The sequence below is a fragment of the Salvia hispanica genome, chromosome 3 (genome assembly GCF_023119035.1).
Source record: "Salvia hispanica cultivar TCC Black 2014 chromosome 3, UniMelb_Shisp_WGS_1.0, whole genome shotgun sequence".
NCBI classification, from domain to species: Eukaryota; Viridiplantae; Streptophyta; class Magnoliopsida; order Lamiales; family Lamiaceae; genus Salvia; species Salvia hispanica.
In genome coordinates, this window is record NC_062967.1 from 8,335,889 (window position 1) to 8,354,379 (window position 18,491).

General features: G+C 36.7%; 2 protein-coding genes across 4 annotated transcripts; one reads left to right on the top strand and one right to left on the bottom strand.

Moving 5' to 3' along the window:
* Window positions 1-771: 771 nt before the first annotated feature.
* LOC125214721 (glucomannan 4-beta-mannosyltransferase 2-like) lies at window positions 772-4,929 on the bottom strand. 3 transcript variants are annotated; one of them, XM_048115851.1, is made up of 9 exons: window positions 4,320-4,921; window positions 4,122-4,220; window positions 3,173-3,425; window positions 2,421-2,531; window positions 2,124-2,260; window positions 1,918-2,031; window positions 1,644-1,846; window positions 1,342-1,548; window positions 772-1,210 (listed from the first exon to the last, which is right to left on the bottom strand). In XM_048115851.1, the coding sequence occupies exons 1-9, from the start codon at window positions 4,629-4,631 to the stop codon at window positions 1,036-1,038; spliced, it is 1,611 nt and encodes a 536-aa protein (XP_047971808.1). In that variant the 5' UTR covers window positions 4,632-4,921; the 3' UTR covers window positions 772-1,035. The 3 variants fall into 3 exon arrangements, with proteins under 3 accessions (XP_047971808.1, XP_047971810.1, XP_047971809.1); XM_048115853.1 differs by having other exon boundaries at window positions 3,173-3,432; window positions 4,320-4,461; XM_048115852.1 differs by lacking the exon at window positions 772-1,210 and having other exon boundaries at window positions 1,362-1,548; window positions 1,642-1,846; window positions 4,320-4,929.
* Window positions 4,930-10,456: 5,527 nt separating this feature from the next.
* LOC125214720 (DDT domain-containing protein PTM-like) lies at window positions 10,457-18,491 on the top strand. The gene is made up of 10 exons (XM_048115850.1): window positions 10,457-10,666; window positions 10,893-11,818; window positions 12,244-12,909; window positions 13,087-14,329; window positions 14,585-14,876; window positions 14,999-15,123; window positions 15,237-15,685; window positions 15,789-15,817; window positions 16,465-16,941; window positions 17,074-18,491. Exons 2-10 carry the CDS (start codon window positions 10,986-10,988, stop codon window positions 18,090-18,092), a joined length of 5,133 nt encoding a protein of 1,710 aa, XP_047971807.1. The 5' UTR covers window positions 10,457-10,666; window positions 10,893-10,985; the 3' UTR covers window positions 18,093-18,491.

An 18,491-nucleotide genomic window follows, 5' to 3' on the forward strand; every position in this document is an offset into this window, starting at 1 on the left:
GTGTGAAGATTTTGAAGTCTAGTCAAAATTCAATCATGCATAATGCTCTTGTTCTTCGACTTGTTTAGGGTGATTAGAACTCTATAAAGCCTTGATAGACCTTCACTTAAATAATTGGTACTGTATTAAGCTAATTACAGATTACAACTATTATTGGATACATAGACAAGCTGAATGTACAAATTACAAATTTTATATGATAAAATTTTGATTCTTTTTAGTAAAGCAAACAGTTGGTTCAAGATGGAGTACTAGTGAGTGAAAGTATTTCAGATAAAACAGAAACTAGATTTTGTCGAAGATGTTACAGTTCCAACCTGGTTGACCTGAACTTGTAATGAGGAACACATTATCATAGAATATAAATGTGTAATAATTAAGTAGTGATTAATTGTACTAGCTAGTATGACATCCAAAAAGTTCAACGAGGTCAAAATCACGGTGAATTTTATCATTTTTTTCAATACACTTAACAAATGTTATCGATTTGAAATATGTGTGCACCAAATTTACAACATATTACAAACACAAAATCATATTCCCTCCGTCCCACTATAGTAAAGACATTTTTACTACTACACTAATTTTCAAAGCTGCAAAATAGACCAAAATTTTAACAAAAGTTGTAATTTTTCTAGCTATTTGGCCTAATATCAACAATGTTTGGTGAATTTTGCCCATTAAATGGATATTGACACAATTTTTTGTATTGTTGGAACATAGCAAACTCGAATAAATCTTCTACTTTGAAATGCTATATAAGATCAAGAATTCAAAATAACACCAAATGAATACAACAGGAAATCAAGATCCAATACAACAGGAATCTTCAATATCCAATAACCAAAATAATGGTCAACAAATATGGTGTTGTAGCTAGTTTTATTCTCAAGAATCATGGTTGGCATAATAAGAATCACAAATTTCTGGCAAAACTGAAGCACAATAATTCAACTCAAATCTTGCTAGTAATGTGTCAGCAGTTCTAAGTTAGTCCTATTCTTGGCTAATTATCAGGAAAGACCCCGGCTGCTGCTAAGAGAGCTCGGGGCAGCTCGGGACTATCGTGCCAAAGTAGCCGAACCCAGCAATAGTGAAGAAGATGGCTTGAGGGAAGAGATACAGGTAGTATCTATCGTGCCCATAGAAGATCCCGTAGCATCCACAAGCGAAAAGAAACGAAGCAATTCCCAGCTCCTGTAGTAGTATTCTGGAAAAAAAATATGATCATCATAGTCAGACTAAATGATCGAACACATTTTTAGATCGTCGCTACCTCTCACTCCATGAGATGAGCATATATATAACAGTGTCGTGTGAGGCGATATAATCAAAACATACCTCTCTCGGAGATGCTTAAGCTGTCGAGAACCCTTTGGTGCACTGAATTCAGCTCTGGATTTGCCCTCGAAGGCGTCTCCTAGTTTCTCAGTGACAATCCATTCGTTTGCCCTCTTGGCCTCGAACAGACCGATCATCAAAGCCTTGGTGCGATGAAACGACATTATGTTCTCGAAAAGGACCCAAGGAATGGCCATATAGAATGATCTGTAATCTCCAAACCCCACATTCATCAGAAAATGCAAATGATTCTCAAACTTAGGCCTAAAAAACAACTTGCTAGGCATTAAATTACACTACACCTTGGAGTCGAGATGCTCGTGTTTACGGTGGCAATTATCAAAGTAGCCACAATGGCACCCCATTTAGGATAATCAACTTCAGGCATCAGACTAACCAAGGGCAGCACCACACAGTAAAAAACGAAGGCAAACATAGTTCCCACGACCTTCCGGATGAAGAAGAAGTTATATATCATGTAGAACTTTCGTGAGAGCGATATATCCTGAAAGAAACACAACACATCATATTGAATTACTGTGCAATGCGTGAATGCTGTATTGGTACTGAACGAACCTTGTTCTTTACAATTCCGATCACCATCTTTCTGAACAAATTGGCTGGACCACAGGACCACCGATGCTGCTGAGAGCGATAGGCCTTGAAAGTACTAGGAAGTTCACTCCTAACCTGTTGATGAAACAGGAATCGATTGTGAAGAAACACAACGAGAAATGCAGGGTTGAGAAACTTGTTAGTGAAAATCGAAGTCTTGAGTGCACCTCAATGTCGCCTAGGAAAACAAACTTCCAGCCCATGAGTCCAGCTCGGAGAGCAAGATCCATATCTTCTACAGTGGTTCGATCATTCCAACCTCCAGCGTCGTCTATTGCCCCGAGTCTCCATACTCCACCACTTCCTGAGACAAGTGTAATGCTAGTTATTACAACTAACTAGCATAAAAATGCTAGTTAATGCATATGGTCTATCTATTCCTTTTGTTTAACAAACTACCAAGATTTACTAAATTGTAGTCGTATCTAGTCATGCCTATTGAGTCCTCGCATGTTTTATCTTACCGTTAAAACTGAAGAAGGAATGAATGGATGATCCTCCTTCTTGCTCAATTACAAACTGGAAGTCCAATGATATTTCCTGCATTCTTGTCAAGAAGCATTCATTTGCATTCACTGCAAAATCAACGAAAACGTTATCACAATTTTTTTCAATTCTAAGCAACTCCTCACAGTCTGTGTACAGCAGAGCAATTTATATTTTTTCAATCATTAGAAAGATGCTATCATATGTTCCAAAGGTAAGTATCCTCATGGGAGGATACAGTACTCGTATGTTGTGCTATCATATGCCTTGTACAGATGCTACGCTACAAGAATAGGATTCTACACAATAAACGTAGGCCTATATTTCCTAGTAGCTTCAGAATCCACTTCATGTTCACTCACCACCAGAACTTTGGAATAACACACTACTCTTTTATTAAGCTTCCTAGTCCGACTTTGCCTTAATCCCGAGTTTTTCCCATTTTTAAGCTCACTAGTCTGGATTTAGCGTAGATGAAGGCATACATCTCAGTTCTCTCTATCCCTCTCTCTTAAACTTTTGACAGTTTTTGCACTGTTAGTTTTACTTCTAATTCTTGGCTAAATTCCCTCAAAAAGCCTCTTCAATTTTGTTGGCTTGATGACTTGAATCTAAAATTACTCAGGTACTAATGTATGGCAGTCACCTTGACATCAATCTACAAAATTTCTTCAATCATTTTATGCTAAAAGGAGACAATCAACCAAAAGAGAGGACCCTCACTGCTTACCAAACCTCCAGCGAGCCTGCACAAGTGCGACCTCTGGGTTGTGAATCAGGACAGGCATGGCTCGTCGAAGGAAGTCTGCCTCCGGCTGGAAATCAGCATCAAAGATGGCAACATACTCACACTCTTTGACATAGTCCCGCTTCAGCCCTTCCTTGAGAGCCCCCGCCTTGTACCCCTTTCGACCTTCTCGAAGCTGGTACCTAATGTTTATGCCTTCACTCGCCCACCTCATACACTCTTTCTCAATCTTATCCTGCAACCTTCGTGTTATTAATCACAAGATTAAGACAAACACATAGCAGTTCCATCTCACAAAAGCTCATTTTTTATTCAAGATTAATAGAAATCCATGGGTTCCATCCTAAAAACCAATTGGTGATAGGCGGAGGGATTAAGCTAATTTAGTACACCGATGTGGGATATTTTTTACATTCATTTTATGTTTCAATTATTTCAATTGCCAACAAAGATAACATTTTTATTATTATGAATAATGGTTAAACGACAAGCCCTAACAAGCTGGATGTTTGGCACAATGAACAATCAATCACATCTCTGGGAAACCTAAGCTGCAAATTTGATAAATTGAAAGATTCTTGAAATATGAACAATGATTCATCCATGCTCCAAAGCAAAATCAGGAGAATTAATTAGCAATAATCAAAGAAACGATACCTTATCCTGCAACCATCTTGTTACTAATCACAAGATTAAGACAAACACATAGTGGTAGCCATCTCACAAAACCTCATTTTTAATTCATAGTTTATACTTTTGGATCCAAGATAACATTTTTAGTATGAATAATGGACAAAACGACAATCCCTAACAGGCTGGATTCTTGGCACAATGCACAATCAATCACATCTCTGGAAAAACTGAAAGATTCTTGAAACATGAACAAGGCTTCCTTCATTCATACTCCAATGCAAAATCAAAGAAACAATACCTTAATAACAAGATCAGTAGAATCATCCAAAACTTGAACCACCAACCTATCAACTGGCCAAGACAGCCTACACGCTGCACCAATGGAGATCTTGTACACCTGCCACCAATCACCAATGTGTGTGTGTGTGAGAGAGAGAGAGACTAAAAAAACTCAAAAAAAGCAGCAAATTTTCGCCCAAATCAGAGCTAAACCGACCTCTATCTCATTGTATATCGGTATCTGGACAAGAACCATGGGGAAATCGAGGCTCCCACCTTCCAAATCATCCCTCAACGGCTCCCATTTGTACCTCTCCGCGTGCCTTCTCCGCATCAGCTTGGCGAGAGCAGCGAGGAACATCATGTGAACCCACTCCACAAACAGCAAGAACGACCACAGCAAGCAGAGGTAGAGAGAGAATCTCAACACCGGCACTATTCCATACGATTTCACCGCATTCCAAACCGGCGCGATGACGTCAGCAGGCGAGCCGAGAAGCCATTCCACCGCCGCCGAAGCTGGGCCCATTTTTCCGGCTCGTGGGAGCTGTCAAGTTGCTTCCTTTTTTGTGTTTCTTCGCTTTATTCCACTTCTAGCTTTGGTTTTTCCCCAATCTTGAAGCAATCGAGGAAAAGGGAGATGGAGATGGGGATTTCAGAGGTTCAGATCGAATTTAACTCTGTCATTTCGCTGTCTGATTAACGCTGAACTCGGAGATTTTGTGTTGTGGTGGTGCATTGTTATGGCGAGATTGGGAGAGGGAGAATGTGAAGATTGAGAAGAGAGGTTTATTAGTGCCAAAAACCGAAGCTCACGTGGAAAGTGCGCATTTTTGTCCCATGAAAATAGAATGGTGGTGGGAATATTATCAAAATATCTTTACATTGCTCGATTCTATTTCAAAATAATAATCATAATTATCACAATATGGAATATGGAGCGGTTTAATATTACAGCGAAGAAGATTGTTGTCGATGTTGAAATCAGATTGCAATGAAAGATTGATATTGAACTTTGACTCTATAGAGAATCAAGGTAAAGCTGTCCGAATTATAAAATCAGTAATACTCATATGACAAATAATTTTTTTTCATTGAAATCTATCTTTGGTTTGTGTTACTATTTGGATGGCTTCTACAAAGGTTAGTGGAGTATGATTTTTTGTTTTAAAAAAATAATTACAATACACAAATTACACTAAAATTCAAATATATTGAAAATAACCATTTTCTTGCATTATTAGGCTTATATTGTACTATTATGATAATTATCGTACAAAGACATGTGCTGGTAGTAAGGATCGATACCCAATCCGACCTAAAATTCCCATTAATATTACTCTTAAAGGGGCAAGCACAATTGTGAAGCATTTATTAAAAGATTTGTAATCCCACTTTTTAAAATTGATATGGCCGCTTCTTTAAATGAACTATTGATGTGGACTTATGGCTACCTAAATAAACGAACTAGCACATTGATTAACAAAGCTCTTTAAATTCACCTAAATGAAGAAATTAATTTAAAACTTACTGTTTATATATTTTGTTAAAAGTAATTATAAACAAAAGTAGAGTGGTATGTTTTCATGAAAAAAATCGCACCACAATATAAAGTTCAAATGAAAAGAATAAAAGAATATGTAAATTCAAAGGAAGGTTTGGTGGATAGAAAACATGCTTGTGTTGTCAATTCCACCTACCCGCTAAATTTAAATTAAAATTTATTCATCAATACCAATTCTCATTAATGTCGTCCCAAATTTCCATATTGGGAAAGTTCCTTTTTTATTTTTATTTATATTTTTCTTAAATAAATAGCTTCACCTACGCATATTGTACGGACGTGTGCACATTATCTCGATTCTAAAAAATTGTTGGTATCGAAAATATTGATTTGTAATTTGTCTCAACTCTCAAGATCACGATTGAATTAAAAAAAAAAAGTTTGAATAAAATGGTTCAACTTGATGAGTGGGCGTAGTTACAAAAATGAAATAATGTATTTTTATACAAATGAATTAGCCGGCATGGTCCAATAATATAAATACAATTTAAGTCAAATAATAGAAGGAACCTTTTTCAAATATCTACATGATAAAGATCAAGCAATATGGTCCGATAAAAAATAAATACTTTTACAGTATGGTCATATAAAAAATAAATACTTTATATATTTGGACTGAATAATAGTTGAGTCGTTGGGTATACAGCTTCATAACGTTTTTTTTTTTTGCGAACTTTAGTAGGTGGTAATGTTTAGATTATTTTAGTTTTAGCGTTTTGTATTTTCTAATTTTTTATTGATTGTGAGAAAATCTCAAATAAATCTAATTCGTGATCTTTGACAAGGACATCTATTGCCTTAACTTGAATGACCAATGTATTGTAACACTATTTTAATTTTTCAATATTCATACACTTTCTATTTTTCTACTACTATATCAACTACTCCTATCTCATTTTTATTTTTAACTTTTCTATAGTGTAATACTGCTATTACCTTATCCAGTATGTTCATGGGCAGAGGCCGCAGAGGGATCGGAGAGGGTCAACCGACCCCACCACCGGCATTCGAGAATAGTTGGGAACCTCCTTCCTTCGACCTCCGAATCCACGACTCTGTTCCTAGTAAGTGTTCTTTGTAGATGAAACTAGTGTTAATACCTGTGCTATGCATGAGCCAGACGATTTTTAAAAAAAATATTGAATAATAAGAGGACAAATTTTTAAAAAATGAGAATAACAGTGGTTTTATGATTAAAAAAATTTGTTAATTACAAATTAACCATATATAGAACAATGTGTAAAACATACCTTCATCTTGTTTTAAACTTGACGAAATCAAATTATTTTAACTCAATCCAATTAAACTTTGATCAGTAGTAACACTATCACTTGTAATTATAGGAGATTGAACGGATGCACCCACACCAACTACACAAAGAAAAAAAACTATAATTAGTACAATAAAAAAAGTTACACAACATTTTCAAATATTTAAAATTTGTGCAATTTACGGAAAAAAAAAAAAAAAAAAACTTGCACGACTACTATTAAAGTTCGAAAATACAATAGTAAATACTACCAACTATAATTTATAATTACAATATTGGACCAAATATAGAATAATGATGAGCAACGTTAAAGTTTAGAATAATAATCAGCAATGACAAAGTTGAACACCTAGGCTAAATATTTTAATATAATTAAAAATAACACAATTAAATAATTAACAGATTATTAGAAGCCAATACAGATAACAATTGAGAAGCCCTACTTCCAGGCCCAAAATATAAAAAGATTTTCGAAATAGCCAATTCAACAAAATGATGGAGTCCAATATATTCCATAAGAGAAGCCCACACATACAACTATTCCTTTATCTGAAACCAGCCTAATACAAAAAATTGATTTTTTAAAACGCCCAACACAACATAAATGAAGGAGCCCAATATATATTCCAAAAACTTACTCCTGTACTAACTACAATTAATGAGTATAATAAACAAATATTATGATTTAAAAATATATATTATAAAAAATAAAAAAACACAACACCTCATCTCAGCGCCGGCATTTCAAACCCTATCTCTCCTCCCAACCTCGCCGACTCCGCTGCCAACCACGACAAACGGCACCACCACCGGCATTCGAGAATAGTTGGGAACCGCCTTCCTTTGACCTCTGAATCCACGACTCTGTTCCTAGTAAGTGTTCTTTGTAGACGAAATTATTCTTTTTTCTTCTAATTGGGCTTAGCTTTGCATTTGAATATTAGTAACAATTTATGGCCCAAAAATCTGAACAACTTGAAAAGGAGTTTTAAGCGCAGTTGCCCAATGTGTATCATTAATTTAACATCACTATATTCAAATTTCTAAAAGTCATTTATTTGGTTATTTAATTATATAATAATTATGTTGTTATTAAATGTGCTAATGAATGAGTAATACGAGTAAGGGGCATAATATGAAAAAATAGAATACGGTTTCGAAAACTATAATATTATTATATTCATGAATCATGGGGTTCAATATCAATATGGCCAAAATTTGCTTTCGCAATTTTCTAGACATATTTTTCCGTACTAATTTACTTTATAACAAAAAATGTGATCCTGAGATTTAGAAATATATTCTGCCCTTCAATATTTAATTTTGTGATTTTGTCTAATACGAAAGTATAAATGTAATTTGCATGATTATCAATATATAGACTCAATAATGAATTTCCAATGACATTGATAGTGTTATTTAGTAATAAATAGTTATTTAAATATTATATTTATGAATTATGATGTAGTTCGATCCCACAGTGATTCATTGGACCCGTCACTGAATATATTGTTACATGGAATTTATAGTTACTCTAACTCAATTTTTCACCATATATATATCCTTAAATATTACACCGGATAGAAAATTCAGATTATTATCTACACTTTCTTTTATGAGGAGAATGTATGTCATCCATCACATAGACTTGAACTAAGATACTCAAGCATCGATTCCATGTGAACAACACGTATAACGATTTCATAATAGCAATCCAAGTTACATTCATGTCATAGATAGATCACTTAGGTTCGGGGCCATAAGGCAATGACAATTAGAGTACATGAAGACTCATTTTCGCTGCGATTCAGTTGATTTTCTTAATCAAGCCAGTCTTCAACAGATACATAATTAGAGAGAGTCCTGACATCTAGTGAATTTTGGATCATGTAAAATAAGAGAAAATATTTATATATTTCAAACAATAAAAACACTCGAAACCTCAAACAACTCAATATTTTATAGATTCCACGTTATAACCCCCTCCGTCTCAAGGTAGTCGGGTATTTCTTTTGGGCATGAGATTTAAGAAATTAATATGTTATAGGTTAAAAGTGGAAAGAGTAAAGTTAGTGATGAAATAAAGTAAGAGAAATAAAGAGAGAATAAAGAAAGAGAGAATTTTTTTTTTTTTTTATAAAAAATAAATGATTCAAATAACTTGGGACCACGAAAGTATAAAGTATATAATTTTTGTGGCATATCGAAAATAAAAATAAGTATGAAAATCTTATACTTTCTAGGTAGTATGCAAATACAATTTCAATTATAACTAACAAATGGGTGCTAAAATTTGCATAAATAACAATATAATATGGTTTGAAAATTTACAACAAACAATTATTGGCGGGTAACACTAAATCAGTTTGCAAATCAACTCCCGCCAATTATGCCTTCGCCCCATTTTTTGTTTCAATAAATGAAAAAAATGTGACTGTATTATGCAAAATTCCCACACACCCACTCGAAACTCACCGGGTCAACTCAGCTAATACAAACTACCTCAAATTAATCACTTAATTAATCTTATTGTCCGTTTCATTCCAAACAATATTTAATATGTTTATTATGTTCAAGAAAAATGGATGACTAATCGTGTTTCTGTTAAAAGTAAGGATGATCGTTACTAAGGTGTAAAATAAGTAGGAAAATATATTTTAGTTTAATATAGATCTAGAATAATTATACTACGGAGTATTTTTTATTTACTTATGTTCCAATTGTTGTATCATATTACTCTTTTAGAAATAATTATCATTTAAATTATATTTTTTAATGATTTTTTCTTGTTCATTCAATAACTTTTGAAATTTGAATATAAAATTACATTTTTTTATACTCTTTACATATTTATGGTCAAAATCGAAACTAGTATGACAAAATCATATCATTTTATATATACGGTCAAATTTTAATAACAATTAAAATATAATAACATCAATTTATCAAAATTAATGCCGTTTCATTGTAATATTACTTTAAATTTTGTTTCATTGTCATTACTTTAAATTTTGTCCATTATAATATTAGAAATTCTAAATTTACAAGTTACTATGAGATTGACTAAAAATTAACATAAAAATATTTTTAAATAAAAATGATTCCATTTTTGTTGGGATTTTTCATAAAAAGCATGGGGCAGAAAATTGAGTTTGTAAAATGTCCAACGCTCGTATGCTTTTTAGTTTTCCGCAGAGTAATTTATACGAATTTTATATGTTTTATATGCAACTTAGTGTTTAAATAATTGTGTGATAATTACTCCATTGAAAATCCTAAAAATTAGGATTATCATTTAAAAAACCATAGCACCTTTGAGTACAAATTACAAAGAAGTAGAGCTTTAAAAAATAAAGTAAAATAAAATAAAATTCACGACATTAAAAAAATATGGAAATATTCCGCGTTAATTGAAAATATAAGACTCGGACGAGTCTTGCGAGTCGACTCGGGCAGTAATTAATCTGACTATCCCGAGACGAAAGAATCTACGAGAAGGCGAAGGCTTTTTTGGTTAGGCTGTTTTTATCATTTCCAAAAAATCATCACATCTCACAGCAACGCTACTCCCCTTTTCCCTCTGAATTCCTCTTCAATGGCGGTGTAATTCCACTACCTTTCTAGCCTAAAAGCTGCACAAGTCTCGCTGTTTTTTCGCCCTCGATGCGCAAATACGCGAACCCTAAGTTGATTTGAATCGGCGTCCGAATCGGAATTCAATCGATTATCGGTAACTTCTGTTCGCTTTTTTCGCTATTATTTTGTTCATATTGTCGTTTACTGTTTGGAAATTGTGGTTGTTGCTCTTTTGTTCAGTTTTTTTGGTAACTGGATGTGGAGTTTTAATGTTGGATCTAAAGCCGTCTAGAAATTCGCATCTGGTTATTGTTTTCGTTTTTATTTAATTTTGATTGAGATGCGAATGTGCTGAGAGCTGTGGTGATTAAATGTGATAGGTTTTGATTAGAGAAGATTGGGGAGGAGAAGCTGGAATGGTGAATTAGATTTAGGGGTTGTGTCTGAGGAATTGGATTACAGTTGGTGGTATAATGGAGCCTGCGGTGGCTGAACCGCCAAAGCGGCGGGGGAGAAAACGGAAGAATCGTGATTTGGAAAGCACGGAGGGGCGTGATGGGAAGAGGATAATGTCAACGAGGTCATTAAGGCTCGTGGGAAGATATGTGCGGAAAAATTTTCAGGGAAGTGGGTTGTTTTTGGGGAAGATAATGTCTTACGACTCAGGTTTGTATCGGGTAAACTATGAGGACGGAGATTTTGAGGATTTGGATAGTGGTGAAGTGAAGGTGATTTTGGTGGAAGAATGTGATTTGAATGGTGAGTGGTCGGGGAAGAAAGAGAAATTGGATGAGTTACTGCCAATTAAAGATGTAAATGGTAAGGTTTCGAAAGTTGAGGATGCGCCAGAGCCAGAAAATGTGAATCAAGCTGAGTTGTCACTGCCAAGTGACCAGAGGAATGATGAAGCTGCTGAAGACATCGTAGCAGAGAACCATGATGATGGCAATAGCAATGCAGATGCTGATTCTTCAAATGATTCATGTGAGGATACTCAAGATCAAGACAATAGTTTAGACATGGAAGAGGCACTTGTTCCACCTCCAGAGTTGCCTCAGTCTTCTGGGCACATTGGTGTCCCGGAGGAGTATGTTTCTCACCTTCTCTCCGTACATAGTTTCTTACGCTCTTTTAGTGTTCCACTGTTTCTATACCCCTTTGGACTAGATGATTTTGTAGGAGCACTAAATTGCTCCGTCGCAAATACGTTGTTGGACTCCATTCATGTTGCTATGTTGCATGTTTTGAAGCGCCACATTGAGAGGCTCTCATCAGAAGGTTCAGAGCTGGCATTAAAATGCATGAGGTACCTTATGATTTGAATTTATATCACGAGTCTTGATCTGTTTGTTCTTGTGAGTCTGAGCATTCTCCTTTTTTTGGGTGGGCTGGAGCGGAGCAGGGTTGTATAAATATTATGCACAATAATATTGCTTTCCTTCTCATCTTCTTTCCCAGTCTGCTAGTGCTATCTTGCTTTGTCACTCATACAAGGGACTAGAATCTAGAAATTGTGCTTCAAGTCAGCTTTGCATTAGCTATTAAATTAAATTTCCTATCATTGGAAAATGTTGTGTTGGTTACTTTGGAACTACTATCCTGACAGTTACTTTTGCAAACATTTTGGTAAAATGATCTTGTTTGTCTGTGTGCTTTTTCTTTAACTTCTAGCAAATTATTGTTTAACATTTACTTGCTGCATATCAAACTTCCTGTTTTCTGTCTGTATAGGTGTTTGGACTGGAACTTACTGGACAACTTAACTTGGCCAGTGTACTTGGTCCATTACCTAATGGTGATGAATCATAAAAATGACCCTGACTGGAATGATTTTTATGTCCATTCGCTGGAGAGAGATTATTACACTTTATCAGCTGGGAGGAAATTAATTGTTTTGCAGATTTTGTGTGATTTTATTTTGGACGCTGAAGAACTGAGAGCAGAAATGGATATGCGTGAAGAATCAGAAGTAGGAATAGACATGGATACGAGTACAGTGGTCAAACCTACAGGTGCATCTAGAAGACATCCTAGAGCCTCTGGGTTCAAGGATAGAGAACAAGATGCATATGAGATGAAGTCTTCTCTTGATAGGCAATCTATTCAAGTAGGCAGATCAGAAAGTTCTGCTGATGATGATGCTAATGGTGATGAATGTCGCATCTGTGGCATGGATGGTTTGCTGCTTTGCTGTGATGGATGTCCATTGTCCTACCACTCAAGATGCGTGGGACTGAACAAGATGCATATGCCTGAAGGTTCATGGTATTGCCCTGAGTGTAAAATGAATGCAACTGAACCGAAAATTTTGCAAGGAACAACCTTACGAGGAGGATATAATTTTGGCGTCGATCCATACGGACAAGTATTTGTTGCTACATGTGACCATCTACTTGTGTATGTTTCTAATTTTGACTTGAACCTCTACTTTAGTTTTTTTATTTGCTAAAATTTTGTTTGTCCCATGTGGAATTTGTCCTTGCCATTATCTGAGGTTTCTCAGCTGCCTTATCTAATGTGAAAGTTTATTATCTTTACTAATGTGCTTTGATTTTTCTGGAATTATATGTGCAGATTGAAGGCCTCAGTTGACTCTGAAATTTGTCTGAGATACTACAATAGAAGTGACATTCCTAGGGCTCTCCACGCCCTTTGCTCAAAAGCAGAGCATGTTGCCATATATTCAGAAATATGTATGGGAATCGTGCAGTATTGGCAACTGCCTGAGGAAATTATACCTCTCAATAAGATGACTGAAGTCGGTGTGCAATTAACAAATGAAATTGGAGGTGGTGTATGTACCGCTCATGTGGATAATCTGTTGGACAATTCAGTTGCAAAGACAACTGAGGTTGAGAACACTGGAAGTTGTATCAGTACTACCAGTGCAGCAGATATGACTGTCTCAAGTCTTACGAACTGTGTTCATGAACCTGTTCAATGTGTGAACTCTTCGGATAAGGTGGCCAAACCTATTCAGTTGGGTAACGTTGATTATGCTAGAGAGCAATCTAGTGTTATTGTGAACACCAGCATATGCGATGGACCCACTTCTTACAGTGGTTTAATTGGCCAGCCTACTGATACCAATGGTTTGAGTCAACAAAGCACTTCAAATGCGACAGAAGTTGTTGCCCACTCAACAAGAAACCAGAGCAATTATTACAGTGGTCCAAGCAGCTGTGTTTCTCAAGAAGCCAACATTTCCAATTCGTTCCTGGAACTTAACAATCGGGTGGACAAGCTGTTCTATCGAAATTCATGTGATGGTTGCTCATACATGGGGTCTTCCTTCAAACCATCTGGTTATATAAATAATTATTTGCATGGAGATTTCGCTGCTTCTGCAGCTGCTAATTTGGCCATTCTTTCGTCTGAAGAGAATCATGTCCCTGATCGATCTTCATATAACCGCCGGAAAGTTATGTCTGAAAATGTTTTACTTCATGTAAAAGCATTCGCTTCAGCATATATGCAATTTTTCTGGCCAAATTCCGAGAAGAAGCTTGTTGAGATCCCAAGGGAGAGATGTACCTGGTGCTTTTATTGTAAAGCTAATGTTGTAAGCAAGAGAGGATGCTTATTAAATGCAGCTGCTTCAAATGCCAACAGAGGGGCTATAAAGGTACTTGCTGGTGTTCGCTCTATGAAGAAGGATGGGAGGCTTCCTGGCGTTGCAACATATATTATGTTTATGGAGGAGAGCTTAGGTGGTCTACTTATTGGTCCCTTCCGTAGTGACACTTTCAGGAAAAGATGGCGTAAAGAAGTTGAACAAGCCACTGATTGCATTGCAATAAAAGTACTTTTGCTTGAAGTAAGCATCTTCATTTTTGTACCCATCATCAGGTTACTGGTCCTACTTAATAGTTGTTTAGCTATAGGAGACATAGTGGCATGGACTTAAGGGCCGGTGTTCCATCATGGTTTCTTCTTGTTTGCAAGCTTTCCTTGATTCCTGCTTTAAACTGTTTGTTAGTTCTCCCATAGCTGACCACTGTATTCCTGAAGTTGAAAATTTTTACTGTATAGAATTGTAGTTTAAATGCACAACCCTTGTTTCTGTTTACAGCTTGAGGAGAATGTGCACCCCATTGCCCTCTCTGGAGATTGGATAAAGCTTGTTGATAATGGGTCAACTCAATCTTCTACCACTCAGATTGCAGCAAATGCTGCTGGATCGACCCAGAAGCGTAGACCAGGAAGGCGTGGCCGGAAACCTTCTGCTGCAGTGGAAGTTGCAACCGATGATTGCCAGGATACATCAACTGACTTCACCTGGTGGAGAGGAGGTACACTGTCAAAGCTTATGTTCCAAAGATGTGTTCTGCCTTCGTCAATGGTTAGAAAAGCAGCCCGTCAAGGTAATGTGTTGGACCCTTTTTTTTCCACAGAGAAGTTCCATGCTGGTTGTATTGTGTTGTTTCTGTATATGATTTTGTGGAAATCCATTACTTTATCTGATGACAAGTTAAACGAATAGCAGGTGGTTCAAAAAAGATACCTGGAATAAATTATGTTGAAGGACATGAAACTCCAAAAATTAGCAGGCAGCTTATATGGAGGTCAGCAGTTGAAATGAGTAGGAACATGGCACAATTGGCTCTCCAGGTACATCTGAACACATACAACCCCCACTCCCTATGAGCAGTATATTCGGGCAATAAAATTCTTTTCTGTTATAATTCTGTTCATTCCTGATACAACTATTGACCTTGGATCAGGTTCGGTGCCTTGACTTTCATGTAAGGTGGAATGATCTAATACGTCCAGAGCAGAACCCTCCTGATGGAAAAGGTCCTGATGCAGAGGCTTCTGCTTTTAGAAATGCTTTTATTTGTGATAAGAAGTCTTTGGGAAATGAAGTCAGGTACTGCATTGATTTTGGTAATCAAAAGCACCTACCTTCTCGTGTCTTGAAAAGTGTAGTAGAGGTAGAGAAAATTCCTGTGGATGGAAAGGAAAGATACTGGTTTGCTGAGTCACGGATCCCCTTATATCTGATTAAAGAATATGAAGAAAAAACAGAGAAAAACAACCCTTTAGACATGCCCAAGCTGCAGAGGAGACAGTGGAAGGCTTCTCGGGAAAATATATTCTCCTATCTTGCACGGAAACAGGAAATCATTACCAGGAGTAATTGTTCTTCATGTCATCAAGATGTCTTGTATAGGTATTTTACCAACATATTTGTGTGTTCTTCTGTTCGAGCTCATTACTTTTTTCTCCCTTCATATCAATTATAATTATTTTGCGTGTTTTGGTTTGATCTTCAGGGATGCTGTCAAGTGCAGTTCATGCCAAGGTATTGCAATGATAAGTAGTATTGTATTTGCATCACTATCTTTTCAAACTCACATCATTCTTCCCTAAATGCCACAAAATGGTTTTTCCCAATAGTATAAAATGTCATACTCAATGACCAATAAACTGATCCCTTGTAGTTTGAACTTTGAAGATGATTAAGTTGATGCTAATCCATTGTAACTGTATCTTGCATTTCCTGCTGTCAGTACCCTAATACCCTTTCGCCTTTTATTTTTCCTTAAATCATTCTTTTTTATATAAACCTACTTGTTTTTTTCCGTTAGTGATCTCCCTCTATTATGTCAGACATGTGGAAAAGAGGATGAACTTATCTCCATCTGTTCTTTGCACTAAGGCTAGCAAAAATCACTATGTTCACTTCATTTGACTCTGTATTATTTTCCCTTACACATCACATACTGAGACCTTGTCTGCATGGTGTCTAGATTTTTTTTTTCTCTTCACTGTGGCTCAGTGTTTGGTGATTTTCTTTTCCTGAGACAAATTTGCTACAGTTGGTAAATGTTTGAATATATGTTGTCACTTTATCTCATTCTTCGAGTTTGTAGTGGCAAAGAACTAGTATGTTTTTTCTTCTCTTGGTTATGATTGTATTGGTTAGAGTATAACATGTTTGTCGGCCAGGTTTCTATCATCAACATTGTACAGTCAGTTCAACAGTTCAAAAGAATGAGGAAGGTGAGGTTTTGGTCACCTGCAAGTCCTGCTCTGATGCTCAGGCTCTCGCTCAAGTTCAAAATAGCTATGGGTCCCCTACGAGCCCTTTGCTACTTCAAGGTCAAGACATGCTAAATGGGGTGACTGCTAGCAGAAGTGAAAAATTAGTAGGTTATAAACGTCCATCAGAATCTGTTGGGGTGAAGGATTATTCTTCTGAGATAAAATCAATTAATGCTTCTGCAAATAAGAAGAAAAGTAACAACAAAAATTGGGGTCTTATTTGGAGGAAGGGCAGTGGTGAAGACACTGGCATGGATTTCAGATTGAGAAACATTATTATGAGGGGCAATCCAGATATGGATACGACAAATCCTGTTTGCCGTCTTTGCAATCTACCATATAATGCTGACCTTATGTACATTTGTTGCGAAGCGTGCAAATGTAAGCTTTCTCTGTAAATTTCATATTTGATCTCCGTTTCTTACGTAGTTTTACTTCTTTCTTTTTTAAACAATTCATAAATTTGGAACTGTACAGTACTAATTTATGTGTCCATTTGCTGCCAATTTACAGATTGGGTGCATGCTGATGCTGTGGAATTGGATGAGTCGAATGTCTATCGCTTGGCAGGGTTCAAATGTAGCCGGTGCCGTAGGATAAAAAATCCTGTGTGTCCTTATAAGCCACTAGATGATAAAGTAGAGAGCAAGGCTCCAAAGGTGGAGAGATATGAGCTGGACTCTAATTCTCCGTTTCTTGGACATCACATGGAAGAGCACCCTGCTTACTCTGCAATGCCAATGATGGAAGAAGTTGGTCGTGTAGTAGCAGATGTTCCTCCTGTCATTTCTCCTTCTTCCGAAAGCACTGGCATGATGAACGTTGATTATGGATGGAATAACTCAAACGTACCTCGTTCTGGTTCCAACAAGCTACCAGTAAGGAGACATGTGAAACAGGCGAATGATGCGTACTCTCCTTATCCTTTTGAAGCAAATGTCTTGAATTCTTCTGGAAAATTGCCAGTCAGGCGTCATACAAAGAGCGAAACCAACTCAGTTAACTATTCAGCAGTCAATCCCCATCAAATTGAAACTCCCAGCCCTTTCGAACCCAATGCCGAGAGCTCAGGGGTGAATTCGTTATCCTCTGAGGTCAATTGGGATGTTTCTAATGGGAGCTTTGATGATGGTATAACATTGGACTACGATGGTCTTGGTTTCGATGATATGGACTTTGAACCTCAGACATATTTCTCCTTCCATGAATTGCTTGCATCTGATGATGGTAGCCGCGCAAGTGGCAATGCACCTTCAGGAGACGTCATGCAAAATCTGGAGAGTGCCTCCACGCTTCCAGAAAACGAAATGCTTGATATATCTTATGATGACTACGAGGATCCCATCATATCAATAGGAACAGAGATGGATATTGTGCCTTGCAACATTTGCTCGCACACAGAACCGTGCCCAGACCTCTCATGCCAATTATGTGGTATGTGGATACACAACCACTGCTCACCCTGGGTCGAACGTGAACTCTCCTCATGGGAGGAGAATTGGAGGTGTGGCAACTGTCGTGAATGGAGGTAGTCGAAAACCGAGCTTTTTGTTCCACATTGTTGGGTGAAGTGCTATTCGAGGAAGAAGGTATATAAGTGTGCACTCCGGTTACAAAGTTGAAAGGTATCCATCCACTCATTCTATCCGGTTGAGACTAGAAATCGAGGCAGTGCCAGAGCAGTGGAACGAACTCTCTCTTGCTATTCCCTCGCTGCTCGTTGCTCTGAGACGGGCTGGTTGATCTACGTTCAGTCACAGGGAAAGGGGTGAGCATTCTTATCCGACTTTGATTGATAAGCTGGTTTTTTTGTGTGCTTATCTTATTGATTTGGTAACAGAAAACATTTGGCATTCATTCAATCCAGCATTTTGTAACTAACCATTACCAATCACTTGACATGCTATACTATTCTCTTATGATTGTTCTTA

Bases quoted from the DNA above. Each gene is read 5' to 3' on its own strand.
- LOC125214721 (XM_048115851.1), bottom strand. From the start codon at position 4,631: ATGGGCCCAGCTTCGGCGGCGGTGGAATGGCTTCTCGGCTCGCCTGCT. The intron at 2,532-3,172 runs GTAAGCAGTGAG...TTGATTTTGCAG, and splicing joins GCAGGCTCGCTGGAGGTTTG to TGAATGCAAATGAATGCTTC. The intron at 2,032-2,123 runs GTGCACTCAAGA...TTTCATCAACAG, and splicing joins TTTTCCTAGGCGACATTGAG to GTTAGGAGTGAACTTCCTAG.
- LOC125214720 (XM_048115850.1), top strand. From the start codon at position 10,986: ATGGAGCCTGCGGTGGCTGAACCGCCAAAGCGGCGGGGGAGAAAACGG. The intron at 11,819-12,243 runs GTACCTTATGAT...CTGTCTGTATAG, and splicing joins CTGGCATTAAAATGCATGAG to GTGTTTGGACTGGAACTTAC. The intron at 14,877-14,998 runs GTAATGTGTTGG...AACGAATAGCAG, and splicing joins TAGAAAAGCAGCCCGTCAAG to GTGGTTCAAAAAAGATACCT.